Source organism: Oryctolagus cuniculus, chromosome 11 (genome assembly GCF_964237555.1).
Source record: "Oryctolagus cuniculus chromosome 11, mOryCun1.1, whole genome shotgun sequence".
Taxonomy (NCBI): Eukaryota; Metazoa; Chordata; class Mammalia; order Lagomorpha; family Leporidae; genus Oryctolagus; species Oryctolagus cuniculus.
Window position 1 is genome coordinate 21,407,893 of NC_091442.1, and position 19,951 is coordinate 21,427,843.

Consider the following 19,951-nt stretch of genomic DNA (forward strand, 5'->3'; position numbering starts at 1 on the left):
GACTGTAGTTTTGATTTTGTGTTTATTGTTCATTACCTATTACTGACCCACCTTTGTCTTTACTTCAGAGTCTCAACTTTTTAAGTATTGCTTTTCATTTTATATATGAGATATCTATTTTATAGGGAATTCTTTGTTCTTTTATTGGGAAATTAAATCAACATGTAAGGAGGATTGGGGAAGACCCTGTCAGGCTCCAGCCCTGGGAAGAAAGACCACACTAGGTAAAACTAAAAAATGTCAAATCTCTCTGCCTATCTGCCTTCCTCCTCCTTCCTTTTCTTTTTTCTTTTTTTTTAAGATTTATTTATTTACTTGAAAGTCAGTTACACAGAGAGAAGGAGAGGCAGAGAAAGAGAGCGAGAGAGAGTGAGCGAGAGAATCTTCCATCTTCTGGTTCACTCCCCAGTTGGCTGCAGATCGGAAGCCAGGAGCCAGGAGCTTCCTCCAGGTCTTGCCACGCGGGTGCAGGGCCCAAGGACTTGGGCCATCTTGTACTGCTTTCCCAGGCCAGAGCAGAGAGCTGGAGCAGAAGTGGAGCAGCCAGGACTAGAACTGGCGGCCATATGGGATGGCAGCATTGCAGGCGGCAGCTTTACCCGCCACGCCACAGCGCCGGCCCCTCCTCCTTCCTTTTCTTAACTTCTTGGTTCTGTCTTCCTTTTTCTGCCTCTTCCTCTCAGGAAAGGATCTGAGAAGCTCACTCTCATGTGGAAATGATTAATAATACAAGCTTTAATAAAGTTAACCCTTTCAGAGGCTTTTTGTTTGTTTGTTTGTTTTGACAGGCAGAGTTAGACAGTGAGAGAGAGAGACAGAGAGAAAGGTCTTCCTTCTGTTGGTTCACCCCCCAAATGGCCGCTATGGCCGGAGCTGCACCGATCCGAAGCCAGGACCCAGGTGCTTCCTCCCAGTCTCCCATGCAGGTGCAGAGCCCAAGGACCTGGGCCATCCTCCACTGCCTTCCCAGGCCACAGCAGAGAGCTGGACTGGAAGAGGAGCAACCAGGACAGAATCCGGCACCCCAATCGGGACTAGAACCCTAGGTGCCGGCGACGTAGGCGGAGGATTAGCCTAGTGAGCCGCGGCGCCAGCCGAAACTTTTTTTTTTTTTTTTTTATGATTTATTTATTTGAAAGTTGAGGGAGAGACAGAGAGGCCTGCTGGTTCATTCACCAGATGTCAGCAATGGCCTGGGCTGAGCCAGGCCGAAGCCAGGAGCCAGGAGCTTCTTCTGGATCTCCCATGTGGGTGCAGGAGCCCAAGTACTTGGGCCATCGTCCACTACTTCCCCAGGAGCATTAACAGGAAACTGGATCAGAAGAGGAGCAGCTGGGACACCAACCAGTGCCCATATGGGATGCCAGTGTCGCAGGCATCAACTTTACCCACTACACCACAATGACACACCTCTGTACTAGAGAAGCATTACTGAGCAAAATGGAGAAAGGTAGTTGGAGATAGTGTCACAGGTTAGGGTGGGAATGGAGATTTTCCACCATCCCTGATACCAGGCGTAACAGGTGCTTTACCTGCCTCTTTCCAAACCCTGCTCAGGAGCAGAGGAAAGGGATGAGACATTTGGAGAGTGGAGCCAGGAGCTTCATCCGGGTCTCCCTCGTGGGTGCAGGGGCCCAAGGACTTAAGTCATCTTCCGCTGCTTTCCAAGATCCAGCCAGCCCCGGGATCTCCATGCCTCTAATCTCTATCCCAGACAATCCATGTATCATACTGCAGCCGCGGTACCTGTCCAAAATGCAGAGATCACACCACCAACCTGGGTTAAAACCTCACCCGTCTCCTGTTGCTTTCCTAGGCACATTCCTAGGGAGCTGGATTGGAAGTGGAGCACCCGAGTCTTGAAGGGAGCCCACGTGGAAGGCCAGCATCACAGATGGCAACGTGGCACGATGCTAACCCCTACTGAAAGATGTCAAGTGAAGGAGTGACGGGCTCAGATTACCTTGGAAAAGGATCTCTCTGGCTTCAGGTTAAGTTCAAGCCATTCCTATGCTTGAAATCACTGTATTGACTGGGAAAGTTCCAGAATCCAGGGAGCTGAAAAGTCCTCACAGACACCTCCTTTAGTAACATGCCATGGGGTTGGGGGTCAAGGAGAGACAGGCCACTGGCACCGTGGTTGACGCTGGGCCCGCGTTCTATATTGGAGTGCCTGACTTTAGTTCTGACTTCCGCTTCGGGCCAGTGCAGACCCTGGGAGGCAGCGGTGGTGGCTGAAGTACTTGAGGTCCTGCCACTTGTTAGGTTTTTAGCACTGTAGGGTTCAAAGGAAGTGAGAAGGCCAGTTAAAGTACAGCAGACTTTATTTTAGGAGGGATAGATTGAAGGGGAGTAAAGACAGTAGGGGTTGGGCCTGCATGGACAGAGAGGCACGGGTCTTCCCATTCGGTCACTCAGCAGAGCACTCTGGGCGCTGGGGACATAAGGGGACCTCTGAGGCGGCCATCGGCCATCAAGGGCCCACTTTTCGTTTTCCGCCTCCGGCCGAGGCTCTGTCAGACGACCTAGAACAGAAAAAAAACAAAACAAAACAAAACAAAACAAAACAACAAGGCCCACGGCCTGGCGGTTGGCGGGGGTCTTCCCACTACCAAAAACCAGGCCTCGTCGCATTCACACAGCGGCGGGAACCGGGGCGGCACAGCGGCGGGAACCGGGGTGGCACCGCGGCCGTCCAGGGGTGGGGGCGCCTACAACTCCCGGCAGCCTCCGCGCGCGGGCGGCCGAAACCTACGCTCCCGCACTGGCCCTGCCCGCTGGGGCCACGAGTCTGCCGAGGACCAAGGTCGGGTGTTTACAGGACCCGAGATCCGTCCTGTTGTCACATACCCGGAGAGGGACAGCTGGGAGCTCCGGAGGAAAAAAAGGTTTTTTTTTTTTTTTTTTTGCGGAGTAAAGCGGGACGGCACTCGTTCGCTCCCGATTTTCGCGCGCTTTGGCGCGGGTGGTTGTGGGTAGCGCGCCCGGAGGGAGAAAGGCGCGGGGGTATCTGCGGCGCGCCGCCCGCGGGGCCTGAGGGGATGTTCGAGGACGAACCCCACGCCGAGGGCGCGGCGGTGGTCGCCGCGGCCGGGGCGGCGCTGCAGGCCCTGTGCCAGGAGCTGAACCTGGACGAAGGGAGCGCGGCCGAAGCCCTGGACGACTTCGCCACCATCCGGGGCAACTACAGCTTAGAGGTGAGCGGCGGCAGGTGGGCGGCCGGACGACCCTCGCCGGGCCCCTCCCCGCCCCGCCCCTACCCCAGCCTATGGGGTGGTGGGAGCTTCCCCGGCGAGCAGGGTCGCTGCCCAGCCGGGCGCAGAGGAGTGCAGAGACGGGTGGGTGGAGAGGAGCCGACCCACCCATGTTCGTGCGGCGGGAAACGGAAGCCCAGAACCGGAGCGGCTTGGCCGAGACCCCGCGCCACTCAGGGGTCTCCGGAGCCCAGACCTTGCCTCCTCCCCATGCAGTGCGGCTTACGTTCTGGTACTGAAGTGTAGCGGTGGGAAAGCGCCAATGAATTGCGTGCTAAGGCACCACTGCTCAGCGCTTCGAACCTGCCCTGGGATCCCCGTTCCCTGGAAGGGGAAGCGAAGCCCCCAGAGAGGTCAGGCTCCTTGCCCGAGGTCTCAGGGTTAGCGAGGAGTCGGAGCCATTGAACCTGCCCAGCTTCTGCCTCCCCCCGGGGTGGAGGTGTGCCTCGCTTATTCTGAACACGGGATGGTACCGTAGTTTGGTCAAAGGCGGTTCACACCCAAAGCTTATCTCTCAGCGCCAGGTTCTACCATCAGTTCTTAATCCGGATGTTTAGCCCTGCCTGTAGTACAGCCCCACGTGCAGAACACTGTCATTGCTCCCTAAACAACACCGCAAAACAGTTATTTGCATAACATTTAGGATGTATAGGTATTATAAGTAACCTAGGGATAATTTAAAGTATACTGGTAGATATGGATAAATTATATACAAATACTACACTTTATAAGAGAGAGTTGAGGCACAGGTCTTAGGTACAGCAGTTAGGACACCACTCGGGAAACCCACATCCTGTATCAGAATACCAGGATTTGAGTCCCTACTCTGTTTTCAATTCCAGATTCCTGCTGATTGACACCCTAGGATTCAGCAGGTGAAGACTCAAGTACTTGAGTTCCTACCACCCACATGGGAGCCCCTGATGGAGTTCTAGGCTCTTGGCTTCAGCCTGGCCTGGTGTCAGCCAGGTCCAGCCCCAGCTGGGGAGCGTATCAGTGGCTGAAAAATCTCTTTTTGTCTCTCTTTCAAATAAATAAATAATTAATTTTTTCCAGAAAAAAGGACTTGAGCATTATTGGTTTTTTTTCTCTGCTGGGGTCCTGGAACCAGTTCCCTACAGATAGCCTGGGACAGCTGTATTTCAGCATATCCACACCATTTCAGTGGCCTTCTGTTCAAAGGCTTTCATGAACCAAGAGGGCTGGATTTACAAGGTGCTCCACTGACTCACCATCTTGTGGGGTCAAAGCATAGAGCTGGAAATTTGAAGTTGACCATGGGAAGCCAGGAGCTTCATCCAGGTTCTCCTACGTAGGTGGCAGGGACCCAAATACCTAGGCCATCTGCTGCTGCTTTCCCAGGCCATTAGCTTGGGGCAGGATCACTGTGAGCAGGCCATGAATCAGTGTCTGTATAGGTTGCCTGCAATGCAGGTGGTGGCTTTATGCACTATGCCACGATGCTGGCCCCAACCTACCCCTTTTAATTATTGCAAGAAATACTTATCAATCTTTTATGCTTCTGGAGTGTAGTGTTAAAGAAGATTTGTAGAACAGTAAGAGGAGCATTGTATTACATTTTGGGATCGGTTTATGTAATTCTTTTTTTTTTTTTTTTTTTTTTTTTTTGACAGGCAGAGTTAGATAGTGAGAGAGACAGAGAGAAAGGTCTTCCTTTCATTGGTTCACCCCCCAAATGGCTGCTACACTGCACCCATCCGAAGCCAGGAGCCAGGTGCTTCCTCCTGGTCTCCCATGCAGGTGCAGGGCCCAAGCACTTGGGCCATGCTCCACTGCCCTCCCAGGTCACAGCAGAGAGCTGGACTGGAAGAGGAGCAACTGGGACTAGAACCCGGCACCCATATGGGATGCCGGCGCCGCAAGTGGAGGATTAGCCAGTGAGCCACGGCGCCGGCCCCATCTGTAATTCTTAATCATTAAGTGTAACCTGTATTTCAGAAATGAAGTCATAAAGTGGTTTTAGCTTAGAGATATCTTAGATCTAAAGGAGAAAATTAATGTCGAACTCCCTAATGCCACCTTTTTTGTAGCTTTTTACAGAGATATCTTCTAAGATATAAAACCATAGTTACAAAGATAACGTTTGGTTAAATGATTCCCCAGATTTTTACCTCACAAAAATAATGCATTATTAAGATAAGTATTTGTTGTGTGGGACTCCCTTGCCCATTTTCTGCTCTGTTTTGGCCTTTTTCTGCCATACTAGTAAAAAGAAACTAAAGTGGTAGAAAAGAACCAGTGTCATAAAGGCCACATGGGACTGTTGTGTTTAAATCGAGGAAGTTAATATGAATAAGTGGTTTCTTATTTTATTTATTTGAAAGGCAGAGAGAGATTAAGAAAGAAACAGAATCTTTGACCCGCTGGCTCAGTATCTGCAATGGCTAGGACTGCACCTGGGCCTGGCCGAAGTCGGGAGCTGGGAACTCAAACTTGGTTTCCCCGTGAGTGGCAAGAACTCAACAGCTTCAGCCACCACCTGCTGGCTCCTGAGTGCGCAGAGAGCTGGAAGCGGACTGGATCCAGGATGCATCAGGCACTCCAGTGTGTGTTGGGGGTGTCCCAAGTGCTGTCCTAACTGCTGCCTCACTCACCCTGAGTCCTAATAGAACTCTCGCTAATACTAGTTTTGGAGTGTAGAGAGACACCTAGTTTTAGATTAATATGATTGAGTATGTTTTAAAACTGCAGGATTACTGCCAGTAACTTAGCTTTGTAACTTGGGCAAATAGTTTTACTTCTAGTCTTTGATCTACAGGAAGAAAGTTAATTCAGATAATTCTGAGATCTCTTCTGATTCTAGAATTCAAGTATTTTAACATAATACAATATATTGGTTTTGTTGTTTATCTTTTACCTGCCAGGGAGAAATTATGCACTGGTTGGCATGTTCGCTGTATGTTGCCTGCCGCAAAAGCATTATTCCTACAGTTGGAAAGGGTATCATGGAAGGAAACTGTGTGTCACTTACCAGAATACTGCGTTCAGCTAAATTAAGGTAAAGCGTGTTTTACAAACTCTAAATTTAATTTTAGAATTTAGTTTATTATTTTTTTAAATTAATTTTATTTATTTGAAAGGCAGAGTTAGAGAGGGAAAGACAGATTTTCCATCTGCTGCTTTACTCCACAAATGTCGACAATGGCTGGGGCTGGGCTAGGAGTTTCATCCAGGTCTCCAACGTGGGTACAGGGACCCAAGGATTTGTATCACCTGCTGCTGCTTTCCCAGGTGCATTAACAGGGAGCTAGATCGGAAGTGGAGCAGCTAGGACTCCAACCAGTGCCCAAAAGGAATGCCAGCTTTGCAGGTGGTGGTTCAGCCTGCTTTACCACAATGCCGGCCTCTAATTTCACTTTTAAATCATGTTATTTCATTTATTTCCAAGTTTGTTGTAACATAGATGTACTTTCCTCATCCTTACGTTCTTCCTTTGCCTTTCTTAGATTTTGGCTTCACTAGAGGCCTCTGTACTAAACCTTTTTAAGCTATACTTCCTTTGATTAACTTTTTCAAAAGTTATTTGGAAATAATTTCAAGCTTATAGAAAACTTGCAAAAATAAGAAAAGTACAAAGCAATATTCACTTGACCCATATTTGCCTGTTGTTGATATTTTGTTCCCTTTGCTTCGTCATTTGATCTTTTTTGCTTAAGTATATAGATCATTCTCTTAAACATTTTTTCCTCAATATTTCAAAGTAGGAAAGGGGGCCAGCGCTGTGGTGCAGTAGGTTAATCCTTTGCCTGTTGTGCCAGCATGCCACATGGGTGCTGGTTCTAGTTCCGGCTGCTCCTCTTCCAATCCAGCTCTCTGTTGTGGCTTGGGTGGGCAGTGGAGGATGGCCCAAGTGCTTGGGCCCTGCACCTGCATGGGAGACCGGGAGGAGGCACCTGGCTCCTGGCTTCGGATGGGTGCAGCTCCGGCCGTTGCGGCCATCTGGGGAGTAAACCAATAGAAGGAAGACCTCTCTCTCTGTCTCTCACTCTCGCTGTCTGTAACTCTACCTCTCAAATAAATAAATAAAATCTTAAAAAGAAAAAGAGTAAGTAGGAAAGATTATAGGCCGGCGCCGCAGCTCACTAGGCTAATCCTCCGCCTTGCGGCGCCGGCACACCAGGTTCTAGTCCCGATTGGGGCGCCAGATTCTGTCCCGGTTGCCCCTCTTCCAGACCAGCTCTCTGCTGTGGCCTGGGAGTGCAGTGGAGGATGGCCCATGTGCTTGGGCCATGCACCCGCATGGGAGACCAGGAAAAGCACCTGGCTCCTGGCTTCGGATCAGCATGGTGCACCAGATGCAGCACGCCGGCCGCGACGGCCATCGCAGTGTGTACCAACGGCAAAAGGAAGACCTTTCTCTCTGTCTCTCTCTCTCACTGTCCACTCTGCCTGTCAAAAACAAAAACAAAAACAAAAGATTATAGCCCTCTATCCCTAAATGCTTCAATGTGTTTAACTAAAATAACTATAGGACAGTTTTCAACTTCAGGAAAGTTAACACGGATAGCTTAATTTTATGTTATTCGCCATGTCTATTCTAATTTTGTTAGTTCATTCAATTATGATTTTTTTTCTTTTCTTTTCTTTTTTTTTTTTGACAGGCAGAGTGGACAGTGAGAGAGAGACAGAGAGAAAGGTCTTCCTTTTGCCGTTGGTTCACCCTCCAATGGCCGCCGCGGCCAGCGTGCTGCAGCCGGTGCACAGCACTGATCCAATGGCAGGAGCCAGGTACTTATCCTGGTCTCCCATGGGGTGCAGGGCCCAAGCACTTGGGCCATCCTTCACTGCACTCCCTGGCCATAGCAGAGAGCTGGCCTGGAAGAGGGGCAACTGGGACAGAATCCGGCGCCCCGACCGGGACTAGAACCCGGTGTGCCGGCGCCGCAAGGCAGAGGATTAGCCTAGTGAGCTGGGGCGCCGGCCCAGTTATGATCTTTAAGAGCCAATATTGTGGTATGGCAGGTTAGACCACTGCCTGAAACATTGGCATGCCATAAGGGCGCTGGTTTGTGTCCTGGCTGCTCCATTTCTGATTCACCTCCCTGCTAATGGCCAGGGAAAAGCAATGAAAGCTGGCCCAAGTGTTTGGGCCCCTGCACCCACGTGGGAGACTCAGATGAAACTCCTGGCTCCTAACTTTGGCTTGGCCCAGCCCTTGCCATTATGGCTATCTGGGAGGTGAACCAGTGGATGGGGCATGTCTTTCTCTGTCTCTGTCTTTCCTTCTCTGTCTCTGTAACTCTGACTTTTGGGTAAATAAATATTTTTTTTTAATGATCTTTATGGTGTTTTTCCTTCAAGTGCAATTTCCTATGTAGAACCAGGTACTGCACTAATTTATCATGTCTTTCTTTTTTTTTAAAGATTTATTTATATATTTGAAAGGCAGTGTTACACACAGAAAGAAGGAGAGGCGGGGGAGGGGGGTCTTCCATCTGCTGGTTCACTCCCCAAATGGCTGCAATGGTCGGAGCTGCGCCAATCTGGAGCTAGGAACTTCTTATGGGTCTCCCATGCAGGTGCAGGGACCCAAGGACTTGGGCCATCTTCCACTGCTTTCCAGGCCTCAGCAGAGAGCTGGATCAGAAGTGGAGCAGCTGGGACTCAAACCAGTGCCCATATGGGATGCTGGCACTGCAGGCGACAGCTTTACTTGCTACACCACAGGGCTGGCCCCTATTTATTTTCTTTTTTAATCAGGAACATTTATACAGCCTTGATTTTTCTTTTATTGACTTTTTTTTTAATTTATTTACTTATTTGAAAGGCAGACATAGAAGGAGAGAGAGAGATTTTCTATCCACTGGTTCACTCCCCAAATGGCCGCAACAGCCAGAGCTGAGCCCATCCAAAGACAGGAGCCAGTTCTTCCAGGTCTCCCACGTGGGTGGCAGGGGCCCATGGAATTGGGCCATCTTCTGCTACTTTTCCAGGCACATTAGCAGGGAGCTGAATCAGAAGTAGAGCAGCCAGAACTTGAACCAGCGCCCAGATGGGATGCTAGTAGCTCAACCTGCTGTACCACAGTGCCAGCCCTGAGCATTAGCCTATTGAGCTGTGGTGCCGGCCATGATGTGTTTTTGTTATAGTGATTCACAATGCATCCAACCTGGTCCTTTCAATTTAATTTTTTTTCCTTTGCTCCTCTGATCAAGTTCACACCTTCTCTAGGGACTTGACACTGTGGCTGGTCAGGGTGATCCTCATTAGGTTAATGGCACCTCTGGTTCCACGGGTGTCTTTGCAGCCTCCTGGAGTCAGGAGCCTTGAGTTTCTTCCAGGTCTCCCACGTGGGTGCAGGGGCCCAGTACTTAGGCCGTCTTCTGCTTTCCCAAGCCATAGCAGAGAGCTGGATTGCAAGTGGAGCAGCCGGGACTCAAACTGGCATCAGATGGCATCTTATCTGTTGCACCAAACACCTACACGACCTGCATTATTAACTTGGCAAAGGTTAGATTCTTAAGACTGCAATGGCTGGATGTAAGGATTTAAGGCTTTTTTTTTTTTAATCATTTATTTATTTGAAAAGCAGAGATACAGAGAGAGAAGAGGGGAGAGAGATCTTCCATCTGCTGATTCACTCCCCAAATAGTTCTAATGCTGCAGCTGGGCCAATCAAGAGCCAAGAGCTTCTTCCCGGTCTCACATGGGTGCAGGTGCCCAAGGACTTGGGTCATCTGCTGCTGCTTTCCCAGGCACATTAGCAGAGAGCTGAATCTAAAGTGGAGCAGCTGGGACTGGAGCTGGTGCCCATATGAGATGTTGGTGCTGCTGGTGGAAGCTTAACCTATGCCATAGCACCACCCGATCCAAAGCCAGGAGCCAGGAGCTTCTTTTGGGCCTCCCACATGGGTGCAGGGGCCTAAGGACTTGGGCCATCTTCTACTGCATTCCTAGGCCATAGCAGAGAGCTGGATCAGAAGAGGAGCAGCCAGGACATGAACCGGCACCCATGTGGGATGCTGGCACCACAGGCAGAGGCTTAGCCCACTATGTCAACAGTGCTGGCCCCTGCAGTTTTGATTTGAATTGCCCTAATGACTGATGATGAGCATGTTTTCATGTATTTATTCTTTTTTGTGAAGATTTTTATTTATTTACTTTCAAATATTCATTTGAAGGACTGAGCTACAGAGGGAGAGGCCTTCAATCCATTGCTTCACTCCCCAAATGACTGCCATGTACAGTGCAGGGCCAGGCTGATGCCAGGAGCCAGGAGCTTCATCCAGTTCTCTCATGTGGGTAGAGGCCTAAGGTCTTGGGCCATCTTCCGCTACTCTCCCAGGTACATTAGCAGGGAACATGGTTCAGAAGGGGAGCATCCAGGACTGGAACCTGCACCCATTTGGGATGCCGGTGCTGTAGGCAGTGGTTTAACTTATACCAGAACACTGGCCCCTATTTTATTGTTTTGAAAGAATGAGAGATAGACCTTCCATCCACTAGTTCACTCCCCAAATGGCCACAATGACCAGAGCTGGGCCATCCTCCACTGCTTTCGCAGGTGCATTAGCAGGGAGCTGGATCGGAAATGGAGCAGCCAGGACTTCAGCCGGTGCCCAATATGATATGCCAATGCTGGCCCTCATGTGCTTATTCTTTATAAGAAAATCCCAGTGAGTTGAAAGCTGTGAAGTTTACTTATTTTAGTTTTAAGATTTTCAATCATAGTATAAATGATAAAAATGTTATAAAGTTTTTTTGCTTTCAAACACAATGATGCAGTTGTGGGGAGCAACTCAGACTAGACTGTTACTGGAATTAAGACTTATTCTATGCATCTGCTCTCCCACAATATGGCGCTGAGAAGGGAGTAACAACTTCTACGCAGCTGCCTCTCGCCAACTTGAGTGATGACCTGCAGGAGCTGATCCTGCTCCTGATTGGAGGAGAGCAGCGTACTCGGCGTGTGGGTAGCAGAGTTGGGATTGGTGGAAGAGGACTATAAAGGAGGAGAGAGACAACATGCACCAGGAACATCTATCTGAAGGAACACCTGTGCAGCCCCCGAGAGAGCCGGCCGGCGGTGTGCCGCTCCCCTGCGGAAGTGGGGAAAGTGGCAGGGGGCCCGCCCCTCCACGGAGGTGGAGGGACGGTAGCCAACCCGGGAAGAACCAGCAGCAAACCCGGGGAGGGCCGAGCAGACAAAAGAACAGCGCAGGGTTCAGTGTCGTTCCTCCACGAAGAGGGGGAGCGACATGCAGTTTGTATTATGATGATTTTAAGCTACCTCCTGTAATGCCAGCATCCCATATCAGCACCAGTTTGAGTCCCAGCTGCTCCACTTCTGATCCAGCTCCCTGCTAATGTGCCTGGGAAAACTGTAAAAATGGCCCAAGGCCTTGGCCCCTGCAACCCACATGGGAGACCTGGATGGAGTTCCAGGCTCCTGCCTTCATCCTGGCCCAGCTCTGGCCATTGAAGCAATTTGAGGAGTGAACCAGTGGATAGAAGCTTTCTTTCTCCTTCTCCCCATCCCTCACTCTCTAACTGCCTTTCAAAAAAATATTTTAAAAAATGGATATATCATTCTGTGTATACTCATAGTGCTATACAATTAAGGGAGTTTTGACACTATAAGATTTTAATCTAAGACCACTGTAACAGGGATATAGAGAAATGTACCCATAATTGGCTGGTATTGTGGTGCAGCTGGTTAAGCTGCTGTGTAAGACAACATTCTGTCAGAGCACCTGTTTAAGTCCTGGCTGCTTCCACTTGGAAAAGCAGTGGAAGATGACCCAAGTACTTGGGCCTCTATTGCCTACCTGGGATACCTGGATGGATTTTTGGGCTCCTGGCTTCGAGCTTGCCCAGCTGCAGCTGTTGTAGCCCTTTGGGGGAGTGAATCATCACTGTACTATTCAAATAAGTAAATCTTTAAAATGTACTCAAAATTGAATAAACCAAGAAGTTAGAGTAATAATTCTTAAGTGATTTTCTGGTTGTGTATTTGCCTCTATTTTTGTTCGTGGAACTGTATGTTGGATTTCAGCTTGAATTTTACTCCTAACCTGTAACAAGCAGTAAGGTACTTTGCTGTCACTCTCTTACTTGGAAAAGAGGAAAAAGTCTTCTCATTTGGGAGGTCTTTGTTTTGATTTTTTTTTTTTTTTTTTTTTTTTTTTTGACAGGCAGAGTTAGACAGTGAGAGAGAGAGACAGAAGAGAGAAAGGTCTTCCTTTTTCCGTTGGTTCACACCCCCAAGTGGCCACTACGGCCGGTGTGTTGAGGCCAGTGCGCTACGCCGATCTGAAGCCAGGAGCCAGGTGCTTCCTCCTGGTCTCCCATGCCGGTGCAGTGCCCAAGCACTTGGGCCATCCTCCACTGCACTCCCGGGCCACAGCAGAGAGCTGGACTGGAAGAGGAGCAATCGGGACAAAATCCAGCGCCCTGACCGGGACTTTGAACCCATCTATCCGTTATATTAACATTTACTTTGTTTATATGCAGAACATTGTCTAAGTGCTTTAGGGAATAAAAAAAGTATGTAGTTGCTCTTACTCCCTGTATATTAGAAGACACCTTATTTTATTTATTTTCATTTTATATGAAAGGCAGACAAAGAGATAGCATCCATCTGCTGATCCACTCCTCAAATGCCTGCAACAGCCAGGGCTGGGCTAGGTCAAGCGGAACTTCATCTGGGTCTGCCGCAAGGGCCATTGGCTGCTGCCTTCCAAGGATGTGCATCAGCAGGAAACTGGATTGAAAGTGGAGTCAGGACTCCAAGCAGGCACCCTGACATGGACTGCAGGTGTCTTAAGTGGTTCTTAAACTACTGTGCCAAACACCTGCCCTAGAAGATAATTGGCACAGTGACCGATCCAGATCCTCATTATGATCTTGGGAACCAAAGCAATTTCATGGCACTTGGGAATGAGGTTTTGTTGTTTGGTTTTTAATAATTTCAGACTTTTTTTTTTTTTTTAAAGATTTATGTCACTTATTTGAAAGAATTAGAGAGAGGTAGAGACAGAGAGAAGTCTTCCATCCGCTGGTTCACTTCCCAAATGGCTGCAATGGTTGGAGCTGCGCTGATCTGAACCCAGGAGCCAGGAGCTTCTTCTGGGTCCCCCATGAGGGTGCATGGACCCAAGGAGTTGGGCCATCCTCCGCTGCTTTCTCAGGCCCATAGCAAAGAGCTATATCGGAAGAAGAGCAGCCAGGACTAGAACCAGCACCTGTAAGGGATGCCAGCACTTCAGGCCAGGGCCTTAACCTGCTGTGCCACAGCGCCAGCCCCTAATTTCAGACTTTTTAATAGATTATTAGTAACGAATACAAAGTTTCATTTTCAGTCCATTACATGAACTAATATTAAAATTGCTTTTTTCTTTTTTCAGCTTAATACAGTTTTTTAGTAAAATGAAGAAATGGATGGACATGTCAAACCTGTCACAAGAATTTCGTGAACGTATAGAAAGGCTAGAGAGAAATTTTGAAGTGTCTACTGTAATTTTCAAAAAATTTGAGCCAATTTTTTTGGATATATTTCAAAATCCATATGAAGAGCTGCCAAAGTTACCACGAAGCAGGAAACAGAGGTGAGACCCTTAACGCGTCTATAATTAACAGAAAGGTTGTTATGCAAGCCTATCAAGAGTTTACTTTTTAAAAGTCTACTTTATACCAGAAGTATCCTTCCACACAGACATACATTTCTTTTGAGATCAATTTAAAATTAACTGTATCTGAAATTTTAGAGTAACCCTTTATAGACTAATTTATTTTTTCAAATTCTGCCTTTCTTTATACATATTTCATAAGCCAAAGATTATCCATCCCTTGGAACAGAATTTTATATGTAATTTGACTTTATTATTGGTTACTTATGTGTGCTTTTCCAATTTAAGTGGTACTTTAAAAGCTAGTCAGACCAAGAGTGCTTTTTTTCCCCTCCCTTTTTAGGCGGATTCCTTGCAGCGTTAAGGATCTCTTTAATTTCTGTTGGACACTCTTTGTTTATACCAAGGGTGAGAACACTTTTCAGTGGTTTCATATTCCTGCCCGGGGCACTTGGTGCTGTTTGACTTGAGAGGTTTCTAGTTTTTGTCTTATTTTTTCTCACAAAGGTAATTTTCGTATGATTGGAGATGATTTAGTAAACTCTTACCATTTGCTTCTGTGCTGCCTGGATCTGATTTTTGCTAATGCCATTATGTGCCCAAATAGACGAGACTTGCTAAATCCATCGTTCAAAGGTAAAACCTTTATTTTTGATAACTTATCAGTCTTTGGACAAAGTCTTAGAAGTTGACCGTATTCTTCTTCCCCCCCCCGTTTCTCTTCATGCCCTGTTAAACTAGGCTTGCCCTCTGCGTTCCACACTGCTGACTTCCAGGCCCCCGAGGAGCCTCCCTGCATCATCGCTGTCCTGTGTGAGCTGCACGATGGACTGCTAGTGGAAGCCAAAGGAATAAAGGAGCACTACTTTAAGCCGTATATTTCAAAGCTCTTTGATAGGAAGGTACAGTACTTAAAACTCAATGACACATGTTAGGGGTCAGCAAGAGCCTGAGGGAAAAATGTTTTAAGTTCTCAACATTGTGGATCTCTAAAGTGAAGTTTCCCAGGTTTCCATCTCTGCTGTCACTCGGAATTGCCCTGTGAGCTTGTGTGCTATGAGACACTGAGCTGTTGGAAACAGCTGTATTTCCTGTGAAGTCAGTGAGCTGTTGGGGGCAGCTGTAGGTGGTACTAATAAAGGGTTAGAAGGAACAATGTCAGAGTAAGCTAACTTCCAATATTTGAAGAAGTACTGTTCACTGAAAATAGGATAATATACAAATTATTATAAAATTATTATATAAAAAAGCTTTAATTTTACTTCAAAACAAAAAGAAATCTATAATTTTCTGGCTACCTACTTGCATTCTGGATTTTTTTTTTGAAGATTTATTTATTTATTTGCAAGTCAGAGTTACAGAGGGAGAGAAAGAAAGATCTTCCATCTGCTGGTTCACTCCCCAGATGGCTGCAGTGGCCAGGGGTGGACCAAGCCAGACAGGAACCAGGAGCTTTATCTGGATCTCCCACATAGGTGGCAGGGACCTAAGTACTCAGTCCTTCTGCTACTTTTCCCGGGCCATTCACAGGGAGGTGGATAGTGAGCCAGTTGGATGGAAGGTCTCTTTCTCTCTATCCCTCTGTCTTTGTCACTCAGCCTTTCAAATAAATGAAATAAATATTTGAAGATCAATGTGGTCTCCCCGTTTGAAAGTATCGTAAGATTTTTTTTTTTTTGAGCATAAGATCTTCCTTAACTAGTTTCTTCTTTTCTTATACAAACTTTTGTATTTAATCTAATTTTTTCCTCAATTATGTGTATATCATGGCTCCTTGTCTGTATGCTAAACAATTGTAAAGGAACCCGGGGATTACGTCTGATGTGCTGGGCAGAAGCAGCACACTAGTGGCCCTGATTATAGTGACCACACAGTTTGATTTGCCTAGATAATCTGTTATTTGGTTGTTGCCTTATAATTATTTTAGCACCTCCTTTCATTACAAAATTGAAACTATCATCCTGGTTTGAGTGATGATTCTTCTACCTGTGGGCTACAGGTGTATTATTTGGCCTACCCAGAATGATATTTATTTTTATTTCGTGTAGTTGTTCCTTTAATTCACTTAATATCAAAAAATTTTTGTATGAAAAGCTTTTAAAAATCAGAAGCTAGGGCCGGCGCCGCGGCTCAATAGGCTAATCCTCCACTTAGCGGCGCCGGCACACCAGGTTCTAGTCCTGGTTGGGGCTCCGGATTCCGTCCCGGTTGCTCCTCTTCCAGGCCAGCTCTCTGCTATGGCCCGGGAGTGCAGTGGAGGATAGCCCAAGTGCTTGGGCCCTGCACCCCATGGGAGACCAGGAGAAGCACCTGGCTCCTGCCTCCAGATTAGCGTGGTGCGCCAGCCGTAGCGCACCGGCCATGGCGGCCATTGGAGGGTGAACCAACGGCAAAGGAAGACCTTTCTCTCTGTCTCTCTCTCTCTCACTGTCCACTCTGCCTGTTAAAAAAAAAAAAAAAAAAAAAAATCAGAAGCTAGGGTAGGCATTGTATAGCAGGTTAAGCTACTGCTTGGGATGCCCACATCCTATATGAGTGTCTGATTCAAATCATAGCTACTCAGGGCTTCTGATCCAGTTTCCTCCTTCTGTGCTGGGAGGCAGCAAATGATGGCCCAAGTATTTCAGTTCCTGCCCAGCCAAGTGAGAAACTTGAATGGGTTTCCTGACTCCTCGCTTCAGGCTGACCTAGCCCTGGCTGTTGGGGGCATTTGGGGAGTCCCATGTATGGAAGATCTCTCTTTGTCTCTCCTTCTCTCTTTGCATCACTCTGACTTCGAAATAAATAAGTAAATCCGAAGCTAGAGCAAGTGTTCAGCCTGGTTGGTAAGATGCCCACCTCCTATATCAGGTGAATTTGATTCCCAGCTCTTGATCCTGACTCCAGCTTCCTATCAGTACAAATCCTGAGAGGCTGTGGTGAAGTCTCAAGTAATTGGGTTTCTGTCCCTATCATGGGAAACCTGGATTGCATTCCTAGCTCCGTGTTTTGGCCGCAGCCCAACCCTGACTTGCAGGCCTTTGGGGAGTGAACTAGTAGCTGGGAGGTCTTCTCTCTGTTTCTGTTTCTCTAATTCTCTGTCTGAAAAAAAGTTGAAATTTCTACATAGATAACTATTGTCAGATAGATGTTGACTACTTTTTTAGGATGGGAAGTATGCTGTCTGCACTCCGCATTTATCTGTATTAAACCCTGACACCTGAGGCTGTTTAAGATTGTAACACCTTAAGTATTGTAATCTAAGTGTGTGTAGTATAAGTATGCAGAAAATATTAATAGCAATATAGTTTTCCTTTGTAACAGCAACAGGTACATAAATTTTTTTTTTTTTTGACAGGCAGAGTGCATAGTGAGAGAGAGAGACAGAGAGAAATAAACTCATACTCCTTTTGAGTTTTTTGCTTGCCCAATACATTTCCCTTCTCCATAGACTAATGTTCAGTAATGGACAGCTTTCAAAGAATCATGTGGGGAATTTGTTAAAAATGCTGTCTCAGCTCAGGTCTGGAGGTCCATCAGCCTTCATTTTAAGCAGATTTTCCCTTAGTGATTCTTCACTAAAATATAGAAACCACTGCCATGTGCGGGCGTGCACCTTCTGTATAGGTTAACGCTGGCGAGACCTCGGAGACACCAGACGCATTTATCGGCTTTTCAGCTTCCACTTTATTTTTCAGCAGACTCGGGTTACATGTCGCGAATGCCCGCCGTCTTCGCCTCCTCCAACCCTCTTATTTCTCCCTCCCACCGTCCACCTGTTTATATATGATTCGCGGAAAACATGTTACAACTCAGCAAGAAACAAAACTTAGTAAATGTGGGAAACATGCAATAACAGGATGCTTAAAGTCAAAACAGGATCTTGCGGTTAGCAACGGGCAGGGTGGAAAAAGCCCGGCACTAAACTTCTTGTGCTTGTACATGTCGGGAGGGGCACAGCTGGCCAGGCTGTCCCGTTCCCGACAGCCATGGACTGACCTTAAAGCATTTTAAAAACTTACTTTATCACACATATAAAATATTTTAAAAATATTTAAACAGATATTAGTCTGAAGGAAATATTTAGCAATTCTGTTTTTGTATGTGTTGTAACAGTAACCAATGTGAAGATTGAGATTACTTTCATTGTTTTTGTGTTTGTGTGTGTATGTTAATTGCATTGTTTAAGTCCCAAAATGATTTTTTTTTTAATTCCCAGATTTTAAAAGGAGAATGCCTCCTGGACCTTTCCAGTTTTACTGATAACAGGTAAATATCAAACACTAATAGGCCGACACCACGGCTCAACAGACTAATCCTCTGCCTTGCGGCGCCGGCTCACCGGATTCTAGTCCCGGTCGGGGCACCGAATTCTGTCTCGGTTGCCCCTCTTCCAGGCCAGCTCTCTGCTGTGGCCAGGGAGTGCAGTGGAGGATGGCCCAGGTGCTTGGGCCCTGCACCCCATGGGAGACCAGGAGAAGTACCTGGCTCCTGCCATCGGATCAGCGCGGTGCGCCGGCCGCAGCGGCCATTGGAGGGTGAACCAACGGCAAAGGAAGACCTTTCTCTCTGTCTCTCTCTCACACTGTGCACTCTGCCTGTCCAAAAAAAAAAAAAAATGAAAACACTAATGTTGCCTAGGCCATAATATGCTAATTAATGACTTCGTGAAATTTGGTAAATTAAACATATCAAGTAACTGCTTTAAATTCAAGTCCCTCTGCTCTTTTTTTTTTTTTAAGATTGATTAATTGATGTATCTATCTATCTGGAAGACAGATCATTAGAGAGGGAGAGACAGAAAGATCTTTCATTCACTGGTTCACTCCTCAAATAACCACAACAGTCAGGGCTGAGCCAGACCAAAGCTGAGATAACAGAGGCCCAAGTGCATTAGGAAGCAGCTGGATGGGAAGCAGGGTAGCTAGGACTCAAACCAGCACTGCAATATGGGATGACAGCTTTTCCAGCAACAGCTTAACCAGCTGTGCTGTAGAGTTGTCCCCATCCCTCTTTTGTGACATTGAATGGGCGTTGTCACTAAACATTTTTGGTTGCACATCTTAGAAACTTTTTCATCTAAAATACTTATTTTTATGAAATCACAATGGAGCCAGTGACTTCTGTATTTGCTCTTACACTCTTTCATCAGCAAATTCAGTATGCCCCTATTTCAAAGCCACTGTTGTTTCCACAGTGATCAGATACTGTTTTCTTTTCCTTCATTACATTTACAGCTCTTTGTCAGATGAATTATATATTCTGTTTCTCCTGACTTTGCAAAAATAATTTATTGAATGAATGTGAAGAATGTCATTAAATAAGAACTTCTAATATTGTTAGATGGGCAGTCAATAAAAGCTAGAAAGTCATCCGCTTTCCCAAACTGTGAATTCTAAGTCTGCCTTCAAGTCAAGGTATACCCATCGTGTAGCTTAGTTTTACTCTAGCTTCTTAAAATAATTCTCTTTGCAGCAAAGCAGTTAACAAGGAATATGAAGAGTATGTTCTAACTGTTGGTGATTTTGATGAGAGGATCTTTCTGGGAGCAGATGCAGAAGAGGAAATTGGAACACCTCGGAAATTCACTGGTGACACCCCGCTAGGGAAACTGACAGCACAGGCTAATGTGGAGTGTAATCTTCAACAACACTTTGAAAAAGTAATATAACCTAGCCTCGCCTCAGTCTTGAATGATCTTTTTCTCTCTGTGTGTGATTTCTACTAACAGCAGAGCATCTTTCAAGTTAAGTCTTGAGTTTCTTCTACTAATTCATATTTAACATGCAAGCCTTAAAAGGTAATTTTCAAAACTATGGCATTTGGTACTCTTACATCTTTCTTCCTATTAATGATAGTTTGGGTATATTTTCCCAACATGCTTCCGTTTATCAGATTATATGCCTTTTGACATAAAAGGGAATTTATGCTTCCTTATTATTTGCTTCAATATAGACTCTTTCATATTCCTTTAAAATTTAGTGTGCTATCCTAGCCATGACATAAGCTATTAGTTCTTCTCTAAATCCAGCCCTTTAACTCTAGGCTTGTTGACCAAGGCTTAATTTTGTATTTATGTGTGAAATGGGTTGGAAGATGAGCTCAAATGGGAAACTCACTGGTTTAGAA

The 19,951-nt window shown here is 46.5% G+C and overlaps 1 protein-coding gene across 6 annotated transcripts in view; it reads left to right on the forward strand.

Moving 5' to 3' along the window:
* The first annotated feature begins 1,837 nt into the window (after nt 1–1,837).
* Nucleotides 1,838–19,951, forward strand: part of RBL1 (RB transcriptional corepressor like 1) — a 73,231-nt gene continuing 55,117 nt past the window's right edge. For 2 of the 6 annotated variants that reach the window (XR_011379923.1, XR_011379924.1), the window contains exons 1-8: nt 2,749–3,197; nt 6,140–6,273; nt 13,622–13,822; nt 14,187–14,251; nt 14,351–14,479; nt 14,585–14,745; nt 18,042–18,091; nt 19,298–19,484. Coding sequence is in view for 4 of the 6 variants with exons in the window: in XM_002710777.5 (XP_002710823.2) it covers nt 3,042–3,197; nt 6,140–6,273; nt 13,622–13,822; nt 14,187–14,251; nt 14,351–14,479; nt 14,585–14,745; nt 18,042–18,091; nt 19,298–19,484 (1,083 nt within the window). In the remaining 2 variants the exon portion in view is untranslated. Of the gene's footprint in view, nt 1,991–2,735; nt 3,198–6,139; nt 6,274–13,621; nt 13,823–14,186; nt 14,252–14,324; nt 14,480–14,584; nt 14,746–18,041; nt 18,092–19,297; nt 19,485–19,951 lie in introns of those variants that run through there. The other 4 variants (XM_051846114.2, XM_002710777.5, XM_051846116.2 and 1 more) reach the window with 4 other exon arrangements.